Source organism: Pseudophryne corroboree, chromosome 5 (assembly GCF_028390025.1).
Source record: "Pseudophryne corroboree isolate aPseCor3 chromosome 5, aPseCor3.hap2, whole genome shotgun sequence".
In the NCBI taxonomy this organism is placed as follows: Eukaryota; Metazoa; Chordata; class Amphibia; order Anura; family Myobatrachidae; genus Pseudophryne; species Pseudophryne corroboree.
This window is the reverse complement of record NC_086448.1, coordinates 758,284,680-758,299,233: the sequence shown is the minus strand read 5'-3', so window position 1 is coordinate 758,299,233 and position 14,554 is coordinate 758,284,680. Positions and strand designations below refer to the sequence as shown.

The 14,554-nt window shown below is 45.0% G+C and overlaps 1 protein-coding gene across 5 annotated transcripts in view; it reads right to left on the bottom strand.

Moving 5' to 3' along the window:
- Positions 1-14,554, bottom strand: part of VPS13B (vacuolar protein sorting 13 homolog B) — a 1,616,194-nt gene that overhangs the window by 1,333,947 nt on the left and 267,693 nt on the right. For all 5 annotated transcript variants that reach the window (XM_063924187.1, XM_063924188.1, XM_063924189.1 and 2 more), the window contains exons 13-15: positions 8,302-8,493; positions 7,287-7,456; positions 4,185-4,376 (exon numbers count right to left, since the gene is read on the bottom strand). In XM_063924187.1, the coding sequence (XP_063780257.1) occupies positions 4,185-4,376; positions 7,287-7,456; positions 8,302-8,493 (554 nt within the window). The remainder of the gene's footprint in view (positions 1-4,184; positions 4,377-7,286; positions 7,457-8,301; positions 8,494-14,554) is intronic.

The window sequence follows — 14,554 nt, the reverse complement described above, 5'->3', positions numbered from 1 at the left end:
TAGGGAATATAGATTGTAAGCTCCACTGGGGCAGGGACTGATGTGAATTGGCAAATATTCTCTGTAAAGCGCTGTGGAATATGTGTGCGCTATATAAATAACTTGTAATAATAAATAATGATAATAATTAAAAAAATTTCACCCCCTTCCATACCTGTTCTGTTTCTGCTGACGGACGTGGTATACTCATTTCAGCTCACTACCCCCTGGGGTTACAATGGCGCCTAACCTTTTACACAGCTAAACCCGATTACTATGGGCGCAATATGCTCGTAACGGGGATCACTTTAGAAAGGAAATTGGGCGTGATATACCATTTGCATACCGCTCTATGAACATCAACAAACTGACCGAATACCAACAAAAGTAATATTACTCCTTGTTATCAGGAAATGAATGTGTGCACAATGTGGGATAAAGGAGACATTTATTAAAGGGCATATTTGTCAAAACAACCATTATATTGTGTCTTTATGACAGGGGAAACCATTCATACACGCTTCCACTAATTGTGCTTAGATATGGTTAAACATACAAAATTATAAACCAAAAAATAAAAACTACAAAAAACTTGTGTCTACAAGTTTTGTGTCGGCCATTGTCATATGGACCTCTTGACTCTGTCGACCATATGGGGGTCTTTCTAGACAGTGTACATCTTCTATACCACACCTGTTTTATAGGTCCTACTAGCAAACATTTAATGTTGGCAACTTAATATAATGAATAATATTGGTCTACTAATCTAATTGATCATTAATTTGGCCACTAATATATTAATTAAATAATTCCGTAACATTTAAATAATTAAGGTTTATTCCAATTTATGAAATACATAATTACTGCCCGCGCTATAAATGTATTGCATCTCCTCGTCTACGGATTGGCCTTATGATTTTCTAGTGAGACCACTGGCAGTTTGGCCAATTCTAAATGCCACACTTTACAGCAGAAAACTCATTGACTTTGAAGTCAAAACAGGCAGTGATGTGCAGAGATTTCAAACTGTTCTTATATACTGAAAAGCAGCAAACGCACAGCTACAGAACAACAAATGATGCAAAAAAAAATTACAGAAAGCTAACACAATGCAGGTAAACAAGCCAATGGGTATAGAAACACAAAAAGCAACTATTTATAGCTCCAGACCCATTTACATGTGTTTTATAAAACTGGTTCAATCCGATAAATGATTGTGTAAAGGCAACAGATACACTTTAAACATTAACATACATCGCGCTGTAGTTTTACAGCACGGATCTAAAAACAAAGCACTATTTTATCTCCTAACACATATGGCCATGTATACTTTTTACTCTTTCATCCCACATAAAGTGTTGATTTTTCATCACGTCGGGAAACGGAACAGTCTCTTGTACGATATCCTCCCGAACATCTGTCCCAGAACGACTCGTTGGAACCTATAATTGGTTCCATGTCTGCATACACATGAGCATTTGTGTTCTTTGTGATGACTGTATTGCAGAGCTTTGATGTTTTAACTAGGTACCTAAACGATCCGTGTATGTAATTCGTTGTTGCCCTTTACAGGTCAGAGAAAAGTTGTATTTTTGTGTCCATGATGTAAAATGCTGAAAAGATCGTTAGAAGTTTTATATTTTATCCCACACATTCCAAATCGGTGACCTTCAAAGTGAAGTCACTGTTATGTTTCAGTGCTAAAGCCTATGATATAAACAATAGCAGGAAAGGATGCTGGGTTGTACTGTACAACTTTCTATGCCTATCATACATTCACATATAAACCGTATAGTGTGTGTAGGTAAAGACTACTGGGTGCAGCTTATTATATCCATTTCTTGTCCAATATGAGAAATGTCATTGGCGTTTTGTGGTTCTGCAGATTCCCAGAACACTCTTACAGACAGAGGTGAGGTGTCACAGGCTGCTCACATATTAAAGGATTATTGCAGAACTAGAACATGAATAACTGTGGGCATCATCTTAGCCTACTTCTTAGGAAATACCTTTGCATCGGGATAGAAAAATGGTTCTAAAATGGTTCATGTTATCCAGGTCACCTAGCAGGTGCACAGGTGTATTCATTACTCACTGACACATCACCCAGGTCACCTAGCAGGGGCACAGGTGTATTCATTACTCACTGGCACATCACCCAGGTCACCTAGCAGGTGCACAGGTGTACTCATTACTCACTGGCACATCACCCAGGTCACCTAGCAGGTGCACAGGTGTATTCATTACTCACTGGCACATCACCCAGGTCACCTAGCAGGTGCACAGGTGTACTCATTACTCACTGGCACATCACCCAGGTCACCTAGCAGGTGCACAGGTGTATTCATTACTCACTGGCACATCACCCAGGTCACCTAGCAGGTGCACAGGTGTACTCATTACTCACTGGCACACAACCCAGGTCACCTAGCAGGTGCACGTGTATTCATTACTCACTGGCACATCACCCAGGTCACCTAGCAGGTGCACAGGTGTACTCATTACTCACTGATACGTGAAGATAATTTCCCTTATTCTGTGAGGAGAACTGGAAAACATGAACTGTGTGGGGTCCTAAGAACAGAGTTATGGACACACTTAAACCATTTACCTGTATTTTTTAAAAACAGGTTGGATTTGCCCTATAAATGATTGCCGCTTTAAAAATAAGGGCAGACTCGCACAAAGTTCCGCACCTCCAGAAGCTCACTGGCTATTACATTTAGCCGCATGAGTCATATACTGAACCATATACAAGTGTTGAAAATATTTGCCACTGTCATATGCATTAAGTTGGTTAACTAACTCAACCAGCGGAAGCATGGATTCCAAAAGATGTAATAAAATGTAGAGAAAAAATATATATACAATGGCCTTTGTAGGCCTAGATGATGACCATTTTATTGTCCAAAGGATATTATTTATCAAAACTTATATTAATGTTAAATAGCACATGAAAGGGAGAAGAAGCCATGACAGAGCAAAATATTGTGAGACAAATAGAAAGGAGCCTCAACACGGAGAGATTGGACTCATTATCTCAGTGATGGGCTACATGCACCCCTCCAAGCCCCTTAACTGGATCCCCCAACTCACTCCTGATTGTTGTCATATTTGTTTGCTATAGGAGGCCATCACGTTGCTGGCTGTCAGGATACTGACACCGGAATCCTGAATGCTGTGACTGCCACCTGTATAACCCACTTGGGTGGTGGTCCACGCCAACACCCAAGTGGGAATAGATTAGTGTGGTGAACAAAGGTCGGCACCGGGCCCGACGCGTGGCGAGCACAGCGAGCCCGCAAGGGACATGCTGTGCTCGATTCCGGCGTCAGTGTGCATGCCGGGATCCTGACAGCCGGAATATCATACTGATTCCGTTTTCTATAGCTGGTAATTCTTATTTAAAAGGTATTTCATCAAAGTTAGGTGTCTTTCATTGATCAAATGTATTAAATGAAATTACTATTGACCTTAAGAGTAATGTGCGGCCCTTTTAAAGGTTGGAGTGCCGCCCACTGCGGCCTCCGAAGTGAATCAGGATGCCCACCACTGCACTAAATAGACCGATAGAAGAGGAGAGCCACTAGATATATAGATATCAGATATTACATAGGGTGAGGTACGTTTCAAACGTTATTAATGTTGACATTCATCAGGCATGCTGACAGTGACCATGTCAACATTCCTCGTGTCTACACGGATATGCCAACATAATGAGCAGTCGACAAACCGACCCTGATGGCCCGGTGTTGTTTTACCCCTTCAGCGGCTTCTTCCAGGTTCCGGCGGTCATATGAGAAGCCGTCCCGGCAGCGAGGGGTCAGCAGTGTCAATCCGGTGAGTATTCTACCCCTATCACTAATGCACACTCAAAAGCGCCCCCCTACACACGCACACACACAGCCTAACCATAACCCCAGCCCCCAATCACACCTTAACTATCCCTAATTAGAATGTCCACATTTCAACTAGCGGCAGGTTGAACCATGACAACATTCTAATGTCGATATTGTGGTGCCGACATTTTCCACAGAGGATAACATAGAAATAGATAGGGTGTAATTTTCTACATGGAATCATGGGGCACAAATCCTACACCCTGGAAGAGACAATGATTCAGTGTTTGGGTAAAAGGTTATACGGCACAAGGATTCTCAGCGTCTCAGTGTGCGGAAAGCAGCGGGGGACCAGTGACCTCATACCTTCAGGTAGCAGTGGGCGTAGCAGTGGTGCAGCAGGTTATCGGAGGGCTGGCTCAGGCTGCTCACCGTCTGGACCAGCTGCTCTGCGTACATGGGCACCGAATGCTCAACGTTGATTTTGTCAGCAAGTATTCTGAGAGCAGGCAGAGGTCTTATTGGCTGAAAACTTGCAGCGTTTATGCTAACGGAATGCTGAAAAGAAAAAACACAAACGTTCTGGGGGTAAGTAAAAGCAATTTGCCAAACTAATGTACGATTTCTTAAAGTGTACCCATTACCCACACAAAATGGAGGCAGTCGTTTCGTGGAAAGCAAATGCCCATCTTAACAATTCACAAAGAACGAGTTGCATGACCAAGGCGCAATTTCCCAGGCTGCATTCCATTGGTTCTATTAACAAAATGGCTACCTCCATTGCAAGCGGGAGGCAGGTAAACTCGAAGAAATCTATGAACACCTTTACGGAACACAAAGCAATAATAAATGTAATTTCCATAATTATCTCTCCATCTGAATACTGTGATTTTTACTTTCCCCATGAATGCAAACCCTGTAGTGCAGGTTCCGAGGTTCGTGTAGTGATGCGGCTCTAACAAGAGCACACAAGCAGGCGCCCAGTCCATCAGGAAGATGCAAGACCGGTGAGGAGTACTTACCAGTCTTGGAGGGAGGACGGCCATTGTGTACTAGTGCTTTTATATGGCCGTGTGACGCCTGAATAACTTATAATGTCCTTATAATATACAGCAGGGAGAAAACGTTATCTTATATATAATCACTATTGCATAACATACAGCAATAAGTACTACCACACCTACTGTTCTCATGTGGAAATATCTCTTATTAACTGCAGAGCCCACATCTTCCATCACTGCTTTCCCTCTTACAAGAACTTTCTTATGCAGCGCCCACCAAGTAGAACTCCTCACCTCGCACTGCAGACTCTTTACTACCCTCCAAAACCTATATAATACCCCAACAATGCATACCTACAGGGATGCTTTTAGATAAATGAATCATTTTACAGTGACATGCAAGCAATTTTACTAACCCTTCCCTAATACTTCCAGATGTTCTGTGCAGCAGATGACCTCACTGTACCTGATACATAAGCCTTCCTTCTCATTACCCCACAGCATAAGTGCTCCCTAAGGTAACTGTGTATCTGACCTATAACCCACTGATGATACCCAGCTGGGCGGATGCTATGTATATTGTTATTAAAACTAGCAAGAATATAATAGAGGACATTTGCTGTAGGATCTTCAGGTAAAAGACCTCAGTATCCTCTTGATGTTAAGCAGCTTTTCTGAAACTCATAAGTGCATCTCCTGAGCATACTATGGGAACGCAGACTCCATGAAAATCACTGTACTTGATCACAAATTGTACAGGCCTGATGAAATGCAGAATCTCTGTGTGAAGCAGGTGCTACCACAAATTGGGGGTAATTATAGTCTTACGTCAAGCTCCCAACTACTGAAGAGACCTATTATGACACTGCTGTGTAGTTTTAAAGACGAAAAAACCTATTATCATGATTCTCAACCTAAAATATGTCTAATAACACAGACTATTAAATGTAACAGTTACGTTTACCCACATATCTCAATTTTTGTAATAGTTCAGTTCTGAGATGCTTAAAATTCCCTTTGTAGCAAAGCCCTTAATTCACCTAATGGTATTATATTAGAGATGGATGGTTGCTATTAACAAAGATGAAGAAGCATAGGAAGTCCTGGCAGACTACAGAATATGGGACTCCTAGAATATGGAAGAGTTTAAGTAAATAACTAGTTAACTGTGTGCAGAACAGTCACCCATTCCAAAAGTAAATTCTGGTAGTGGCCATCTCAATTGACACGATGACGGCCACGATGGGTGAATACCACTCAATAAGGACTACAAGATCTGAGGAGGGCCACACGGACTTCATTTTAAGAAAGGTTGTGTTCCTCTATGTGTTAACAAACCATCTAATACTTTATATTGTTCTATTGACTGCAAATGTAGTTTTAGTGTAACCTTAATGTCATATACAGTTTGCGTCTCCCATATCCGAAATGCTTGGGACCAGAAGTGTTTTGGAGATCTGATTATTCCATATATTGGACCATCTGCATACCATAATGTGATATCTCGGGAATAGCACCAAAGTCTAAACATAGAATGCATTTATGTTTCATATACATCTTATACACATAGGCGTATATTCAATAAGAGTCTGATCCATTTCGACATGCATTTGTCGGTATGGATCCGACAACCCTTATTCAATAGAGTGGCCCAATTCGACTGTCGGATTTGGACGGTGTCTGTGCAGCTGCTGTCAGGAGCTCCCCGTGTGTGAGAACACAGAGAGCTGCTGGAGCCGCACATCACGGCCGTGTAGCCCAGTGCCGCGCTGCAGGGAGAGAGGTGCCTGGCCTGGGGACGGCCGTCATAAGGTACCTGCCAGCCCCGCTCCCCGTAGCCAGCCGCACCGCTCCCCGTAGCCCGCCGCACCGCTCCCCCATCTCCTCACCTCAATCCGACTTTTTCTTTAAGTTGGATTGAGATTGTCGGAAACGGGGCCAAAACCTGTCGGATTTGGCCCTGTTTCCGACAGAAGAACGCGAATCGGTGGCTATTCCGCCGATCCACGTGTTTTCCGACAAGTCGAGAATTCCCAACTTGTCGAAAAAAACTGCCCCTAGTGATTAGGTCGGACGGAACTCCTTCCGACTCTTATTGAATATACCCCCTAGCCTGCAGGTAATTTTATACAATATTTTTAATAATTTTGTGCATGAGACAAAGTTTGTGAACATTGAGCCATCAGAAATAAAAAGGTTTAACTATCTCAGTTGCGCTCAAAAAATTCCATATTACGGAACTCTGGATATGGGAGACTAAACCAGTATAACATTTTAATCACATTCTTACAAGTATATGCGGTTCACTAGTAAGTACATACATATGTAGTCCCCAGGACACGTACTTCCCATGTCTGCTCTAAGATGGGTTGATTTCTCATCATGTAGCAGAACATTCTGGTTTTCAGGGAATGCTAGGACATGTAGTTCTAGAACCGGAGAGCCACAAGGGTGACTACATTCCTACCTTCTGCCCCATTATGATAGGCATCAATTGGCCAAGTAGGTTGAATTCTGCCATAGTGATTGTGATAGAGAACTTCAGCAATGTGACGCAGGTCAGCCTTGTAGGTATGTACTCCTCTAATGATGCCACTTCCTCAGGGCTGGGTAATGTCTTACATTCCTCCTGCAAAACTGAAGACAGTATATGCATGCATTATGTACTTTGCATGCAACTTTTTTTCACAACCGCGCGGTAAGTCAGCAGTACAGTGAAATAGCGCTCCCAAAGCTGTTGATTTACTAAGCGGTTGGGCTTCTCAGCAAGTTTAAAGCAGGAAACTTAAAACGGCAATACTATTCATAGCAGCATTAAATGGTATTGCCATTTTAAATCTCCTGCTCAAATAAGGCAAGAAGCTGGCTTAGTAAATTTAACACCAAGACAGGGCCATCTTAACATATGGGCTTACTGTTCAGAGCCCCACGTTTCTAGCGCCCTTTGAGCAGGGGAGGCCTGGGCTGGGGGCATTTGCCCCCCACCCCTCCCGCCGGTGCCTATGTAGCTTCTTGGCAGGCAGGTAGAGATAGCTCTCCATCCTCTCCGATTGTGAATTACATAGGGTGGCCAGGCAACATTTTCTACCTGCATCCCAGCTTGCAGCTAGACAGTGATTGGCTGTCAGCAAGCTGGTTGATGGATGGCTGGAGCATCCCAGCTTACAGCCACTCACTGTATGGAAGCATGTGGAGAGACCTCGCAGGACCGCAGAAGGGGAAAGTTATTATTATTTAACTGTATTCCCGGGAATGGGTGTGTAGGGATCCCAGTGCATTGCTTTGCCCAGGGCCTACAATGCTGTTAAGACGGCCCTGACCAAGGAGTCTTATTGCATCAATCCTATGAACAAGCTGTAAGCACTTCAGATACTGCAAGCCTTTGTTTTATGTAGCAATAAAGAAGACATACCCAACATACTGTAATCAAAGCAATCAGCCTATTTCATGGATCAAACCCCAGAGCAATGCCGCACTCTTACTTGGATTATAACAGCTGTATGCCTCGTATTCATGATCGAAGGAACAAGCCACCATCTTTAGGATCCTATGCACTGAGCTGCTGTCCAGCCGGAGGTCGATGGGGCCGATCACCAGTCGCTTAATGGACATCTCTTGTAAGCTGCCGGTTTCATCCGTCTTTACAGCTGGGAATTCCTGGTGACTTAGAGAACCTGGCAACATAAAAACACTGATCATGGCACGCTACGCCAAGAACCACTGCATGCGACTGTAATCATTCCTGGCTTTCCTCCCAGTGCAAGCCCTGCAGTAATCACACAGACGGCACTTTCACCACGTGCATGTCGTAGTGTTAGTGGTCTCCTACATCCATTGTTATTAATTGAATAAAAAACAAAAAAAATAATTTCACCCTCATTGCACTGCTTTATATTGTCATTGTTTCTAATAATTATTAAATTAAAAGGGATTTAAAGAATGTAAGAAGTGGAGTACAACCATCATGGAGAATGCAATTCCAAATTAGATTACTCCCAGTCCTACATATGAATTAATTCAAGCTAACTGCTTCTGCATTACAACTGTTATTGTACACGGGTCAAAGCGATCTCTCCTGACTAAGGTGGTCAATCCGAGTTGTTCGCTCGCTAGCAGTTTTTAGCAGCCATGCAAACGCTATACCGCCTCCCACTGGGAGTGTATTTTAGCTTAGCTGAAGTACGAACGAAAAAAGGATCGCAGAGCGGCTACAAAGTTTTTTTATGCAGTTTTAGAGTAGCTCAAAACCTTATAGAATTTGTCGGCAGATAAGAACCACTTGGCCCATCTAGTCTGCCCCCTTTTTTTTTTTTTTATATTATTTTTATCTCTAACCTTATTTGATCCTTATTTCTTTGTAAGGATATCCTTATGTCTATCCCATGCATGTTTAAATTGCTCTACTGTCTTAGCCTCTACCACCTCTGATGGGAGGCTATTCCACTTGTCCACTACCCTTTCTGTGAAATAATTTTTCCGCAAATTTCCCCTGAACCTCCCCCCCTCCAGTCTCAGTGCATGTCCTCGTGTCCTATTGCTTTTCTTCATTTGGAGAATGTTTCCCTCCTGGACTTTGTTAAAACCCTTGATATATTTGAAAGTTTCTATCATGTCCCCCCTTTCCCTTCTCTGCTCCAAACTATACATATTGAGATTTCTTAAAGGCCCATACACACTTGACGATGCACACATCGTTAACGACCGTCGTTAACGACTTCCCTTGAACTTCCCTTGAACAGCTGAGCAAACGACATGAGCATACACACTACCAACGACCAAAGACCAAAGACCATAGACCATTCATCGTTGAAGCATCCAAGCTGAACAGTTTATTAAAATAATGAGCTGGGAACAGAGCTGGTGAACAGTGGCTTGGTCGTTCACACCATACACATTCAACGACTTCTCTGGTCGGTAACGACCATAGTGGAAATTGAGCATACATGCTCCACAGATAAGCGAGGGTCGTTAACGTCCCGCGGGGCCGTGCATCGGTGGTCGTCGGATGCATACACACTTGACGATATAATGAGCGACGTCGTTGATGAGGGCTGAAATGAACGACGTCGACCAACGACCAAGCCACTGTTCACCAGCCCTGTTCCCAGCTCATTATTTTAATAAACTGTTCAGCTTGGATGCTTCAACGATGAATGGTCTATAGTCTTTGGTCTTTCGTCTTTGGTCGTTGGTAGTATGTAAGCTCATGTCGTTTGCTCAGCTGTTCAAGGGAAGTTCAAGGGAAGTCGTTAACGACGGTCGTTAACGATGTGTGCATCGTCAAGTGTGTATGGGCCTTTAGTCTTTCTGGGTATGTTTTGTGATGTAGGCCATGCACCATTTTAGTTGCCCTCCTTTGTACAGTTTCTAATGTATTAATATGCTTTTGAAGATATGGCCTCCAGAACTGAATACAGTATTCTAGATGAGGCCGTACCAATGACCTTCTCAGTGCTTGCGATCACTTCAGACTGTTCAGTTCCTGTTTTGATATCACAAACACACCCTGCGTTCGCCCAGCCACGCCTGCGTTTTCCTTTGCACGCCTGCGTTTTATCGAACACTCCCTGAAAACGGTCAGTTGACACCCAGAAACGCCCACTTCATGTCAATCACTCTGTGGCCACCAGTGCGACTGAAAAGCTTTGCAAGACCCTGTGTGAAACGACATCGTTCGTTGTTATGGTACGTTGCGCGTGCGCATTGCGCTGTATACGCAGAAGTGCCGTTTTTTGCCTCATCGCTGCTCCGCGAACGAATGCCGCTAGTGAACAACTCGAAATGACCACCTAAAGGCAGCCACACACAGAGCCGCTCAACAATTCTGAGCACAGCAGGAAACCGGTCGGAATATTTTATTTGGTCATCCAACGTGTTTGATCCACCCGCCCTTCATTCATTCATTCAGATCTGTGTATCATGCAGCATATGGTAGCACTACAATTACCGTTGCAACTCTCAGCAGCTGTACCGGTTTGGTCTATTATTATTTAACCTTTGGTCAGCATTGTAATACGCCTAAATCATAAAACATTGCACTTTAACCATAATTTTCCTATTTATTATTGAAAGTGCTGCAGTTTCCTACTTCTCTCACCAGTAAAAATAAGAATTTACTTACCGATAATTCTATTTCTCATAGTCCGTAGTGGATGCTGGGGACTCCGAAAGGACCATGGGGAATAGCGGCTCCGCAGGAGACTGGGCACAAAAGTAAAAGCTTTAGGACTACCTGGTGTGCACTGGCTCCTCCCCCTATGACCCTCCTCCAAGCCTAAGTTAGGATACTGTGCCCGGACGAGCGTACACAATAAGGAAGGATTTTGAATCCCGGGTAAGACTCATAACCAGCCACACCAATCACACCGTACAACTTGTGATCTGAACCCAGTTAACAGCATGATAACAGAGGAGCCTCTGAAAAGGATGGCTCACAACAATAATAACCCGATTTTTGTAACAATAACTATGTACAAGTATTGCAGACAATCCGCACTTGGGATGGGCGCCCAGCATCCACTACGGACTATGAGAAATAGAATTATCGGTAAGTAAATTCTTATTTTCTCTGACGTCCTAGTGGATGCTGGGGACTCCGAAAGGACCATGGGGATTATACCAAAGCTCCCAAACGGGTGGGAGAGTGCGGATGACTCTGCAGCACCGAATGAGAGAACTCCAGGTCCTCCTCAGCCAGGGTATCAAATTTGTAGAATTTAGCAAACGTGTTTGCCCCTGACCAAGTAGCTGCTCGGCAAAGTTGTAAAGCCGAGACCCCTCGGGCAGCCGCCCAAGATGAGCCCACTTTCCGTGTGGAATGGGCTTTTACAGATTTTGGCTGTGGCAGGCCTGCCACAGAATGTGCAAGCTGAATTGTACTACAAATCCAACGAGCAATAGTCTGCTTAGAAGCAGGAGCACCCAGCTTGTTGGGTGCATACAGGATAAACAGCGAGTCAGATTTTCTGACTCCAGCCGTCCTGGAAACATATATTTTCAGGGCCCTGACTACGTCCAGCAACTTGGAATCCTCCAAGTCCCTAATAGCCGCAGGCACCACAATAGGCTGGTTTAAGTGAAATGCTGAAACCACCTTAGGGAGAAATTGAGGACGAGTCCTCAATTCTGCCCTGTCCGTATGAAAAATTAGGTAAGGGCTTTTATAGGATAAAGCCGCCAATTCTGAGACACGCCTGGCTGAAGCCAGGGCTAACAGCATTACCACTTTCCATGTGAGATATTTTAAGTCCACAGTGGTGAGTGGTTCAAACCAATGTGATTTTAGGAACCCCAAAACTACATTGAGATCCCAAGGTGCCACTGGAGGCACAAAAGGAGGCTGTATATGCAGTACCCCCTTGACAAACGTCTGAACTTCAGGAACTAAAGCTAGTTCTTTTTGGAAGAATATTGACAGGGCCGAAATTTGAACCTTAATGGACCCTAATTTTAGGCCCATAGACAGTCCTGTTTGCAGGAAATGCAGGAAACGACCCAGTTGAAATTCCTCTGTAGGGGCCTTCCTGGCCTCACACCACGCAACATATTTACGCCAAATACGGTGATAATGTTGCACAGTTACATCCTTCCTGGCTTTGATCAGGGTAGGGATGACTTCATCCGGAATGCCTTTTTCCTTCAGGATCCGGCGTTCAACCGCCATGCCGTCAAACGCAGCCGCGGTAAGTCTTGGAACAGACATGGTCCCTGCTGGAGCAGGTCCTTTCTTAGAGGTAGAGGCCACGGGTCTTCCGTGAGCATCTCTTGAAGTTCCGGGTACCAAGTCCTTCTTGGCCAATCCGGAGCCACGAGTATAGTCCTTACTCCTCTCCTTCTTATGATTCTCAGTACCTTGGGTATGAGAGGCAGAGTAGGGAACACATACACTGACTGGCACACCCACGGTGTTACCAGAGCGTCCACAGCTATTGCCTGAGGGTCCCTTGACCTGGCGCAATATCTGTCCAGTTTTTTGTTGAGGCGGGACGCCATCATGTCCACCTTTGGTTTTTCCCAACGGTTCACAATCATATGGAAGACTTCTGGGTGAAGTCCCCACTCCCCCGGGTGGAGGTCGTGTCTGCTGAGGAAGTCTGCTTCCCAGTTGTCCACTCCCGGAATGAACACTGCTGACAGTGCTATCACATGATTTTCCGCCCAGCGAAGAATCCTTGCAACTTCCGTCATTGCCCTCCTGCTTCTTGTGCCGCCCTGTCTGTTTACGTGGGCGACTGCCGTGATGTTGTCCGACTGGATCAACACCGGCTGACCCTGAAGCAGAGGCCTTGCCTGACTTAGGGCATTGTAAATGGCCCTTAGTTCCAGGATATTTATGTGGAGTGACGTTTCCATGCTTGACCACAAGCCCTGGAAATTTCTTCCCTGTGTGACTGCTCCCCAGCCTCTCAGGCTGGCATCCGTGGTCACCAGGACCCAGTACTGAATGCCGAATCTGCGGCCCTCTAGAAGATGAGCACTCTGTAACCACCACAGGAGAGACACCCTTGTCCTTGGAGACAGGGTTATCCGCTGATGCATTTGAAGATGCGATCCGGACCATTTGTCCAGCAGATCCCACTGAAAAGTTCTTGCGTGGAATCTGCCGAATGGAATCGCTTCGTAAGAAGCCACCATTTTTCCCAGGACCCTTGTGCATTGATGCACTGACACTTGGCCTGGTTTTAGGAGGTTCCTGACTAGGTCGGATAACTTCCTGGCTTTCTCCTCCGGGAGAAACACCTTTTTCTGTACTGTGTCCAGAATCATCCCTAGGAACAGCAGACGTGTCGTCGGAATCAGCTGCGATTTTGGAATATTTAGAATCCATCCGTGCTGTCGTAGTACTACTTGAGATAGTGCTACTCCGACCTCTAACTGTTCTCTGGACCTTGCCCTTATCAGGAGATCGTCCAAGTAAGGGATAATTAAGACGCCTTTTCTTCGAAGAAGAATCATCATTTCGGCCATTACCTTGGTAAAGACCCGGGGTGCCGTGGACAATCCAAACGGCAGCGTCTGAAATTGATAGTGACAGTTCTGTACCACAAACCTGAGGTACCCTTGGTGAGAAGGGCAAATTGGGACATGGAGGTAAGCATCCTTGATGTCCAGAGACACCATATAGTCCCCTACTTCCAGGTTCGCTATCACTGCTCTGAGTGATTCCATCTTGAATTTGAACCTTTGTATGTAAGTGTTCAAGGATTTCAGATTTAAAATAGGTCTCACCGAGCCGTCCGGCTTCGGTACCACAAACAGCGTGGAATAATACCCCTTTCCCTGTTGTAGGAGGGGTACCTTGATTATCACCTGCTGGGAATACAGCTTGTGAATGGCTTCCAATACCGCCTCCCTGTCGGGGGGAGACGTTGGTAAAGCAGACTTCAGGAACCGGCGAGGGGGAGACGTCTCGAATTCCAATTTGTACCCCTGAGATACTACCTGCAGGATCCAGGGGTCCACTTGCGAGTGAGCCCACTGCGCGCTGAAATTCTTGAGGCGGGCCCCCACCGTGTCTGAGTCCGCTTGTAAGGCCCCAGCGTCATGCTGAGGACTTGGCAGAAGCGGGGGAGGGCTTCTGTTCCTGGGAAGAGGCTGTCTGCTGCAGTCTTTTTCCCCTTCCTCTGCCCCGGGGCAGATATGAGTGGCCTTTTGCCCGCTTGCCCTTATGGGGACGAAAGGACTGAGCCTGAAAAGACGGTGTCTTTTTCTGCTGAGAGGTGACCTGGGGTAAAA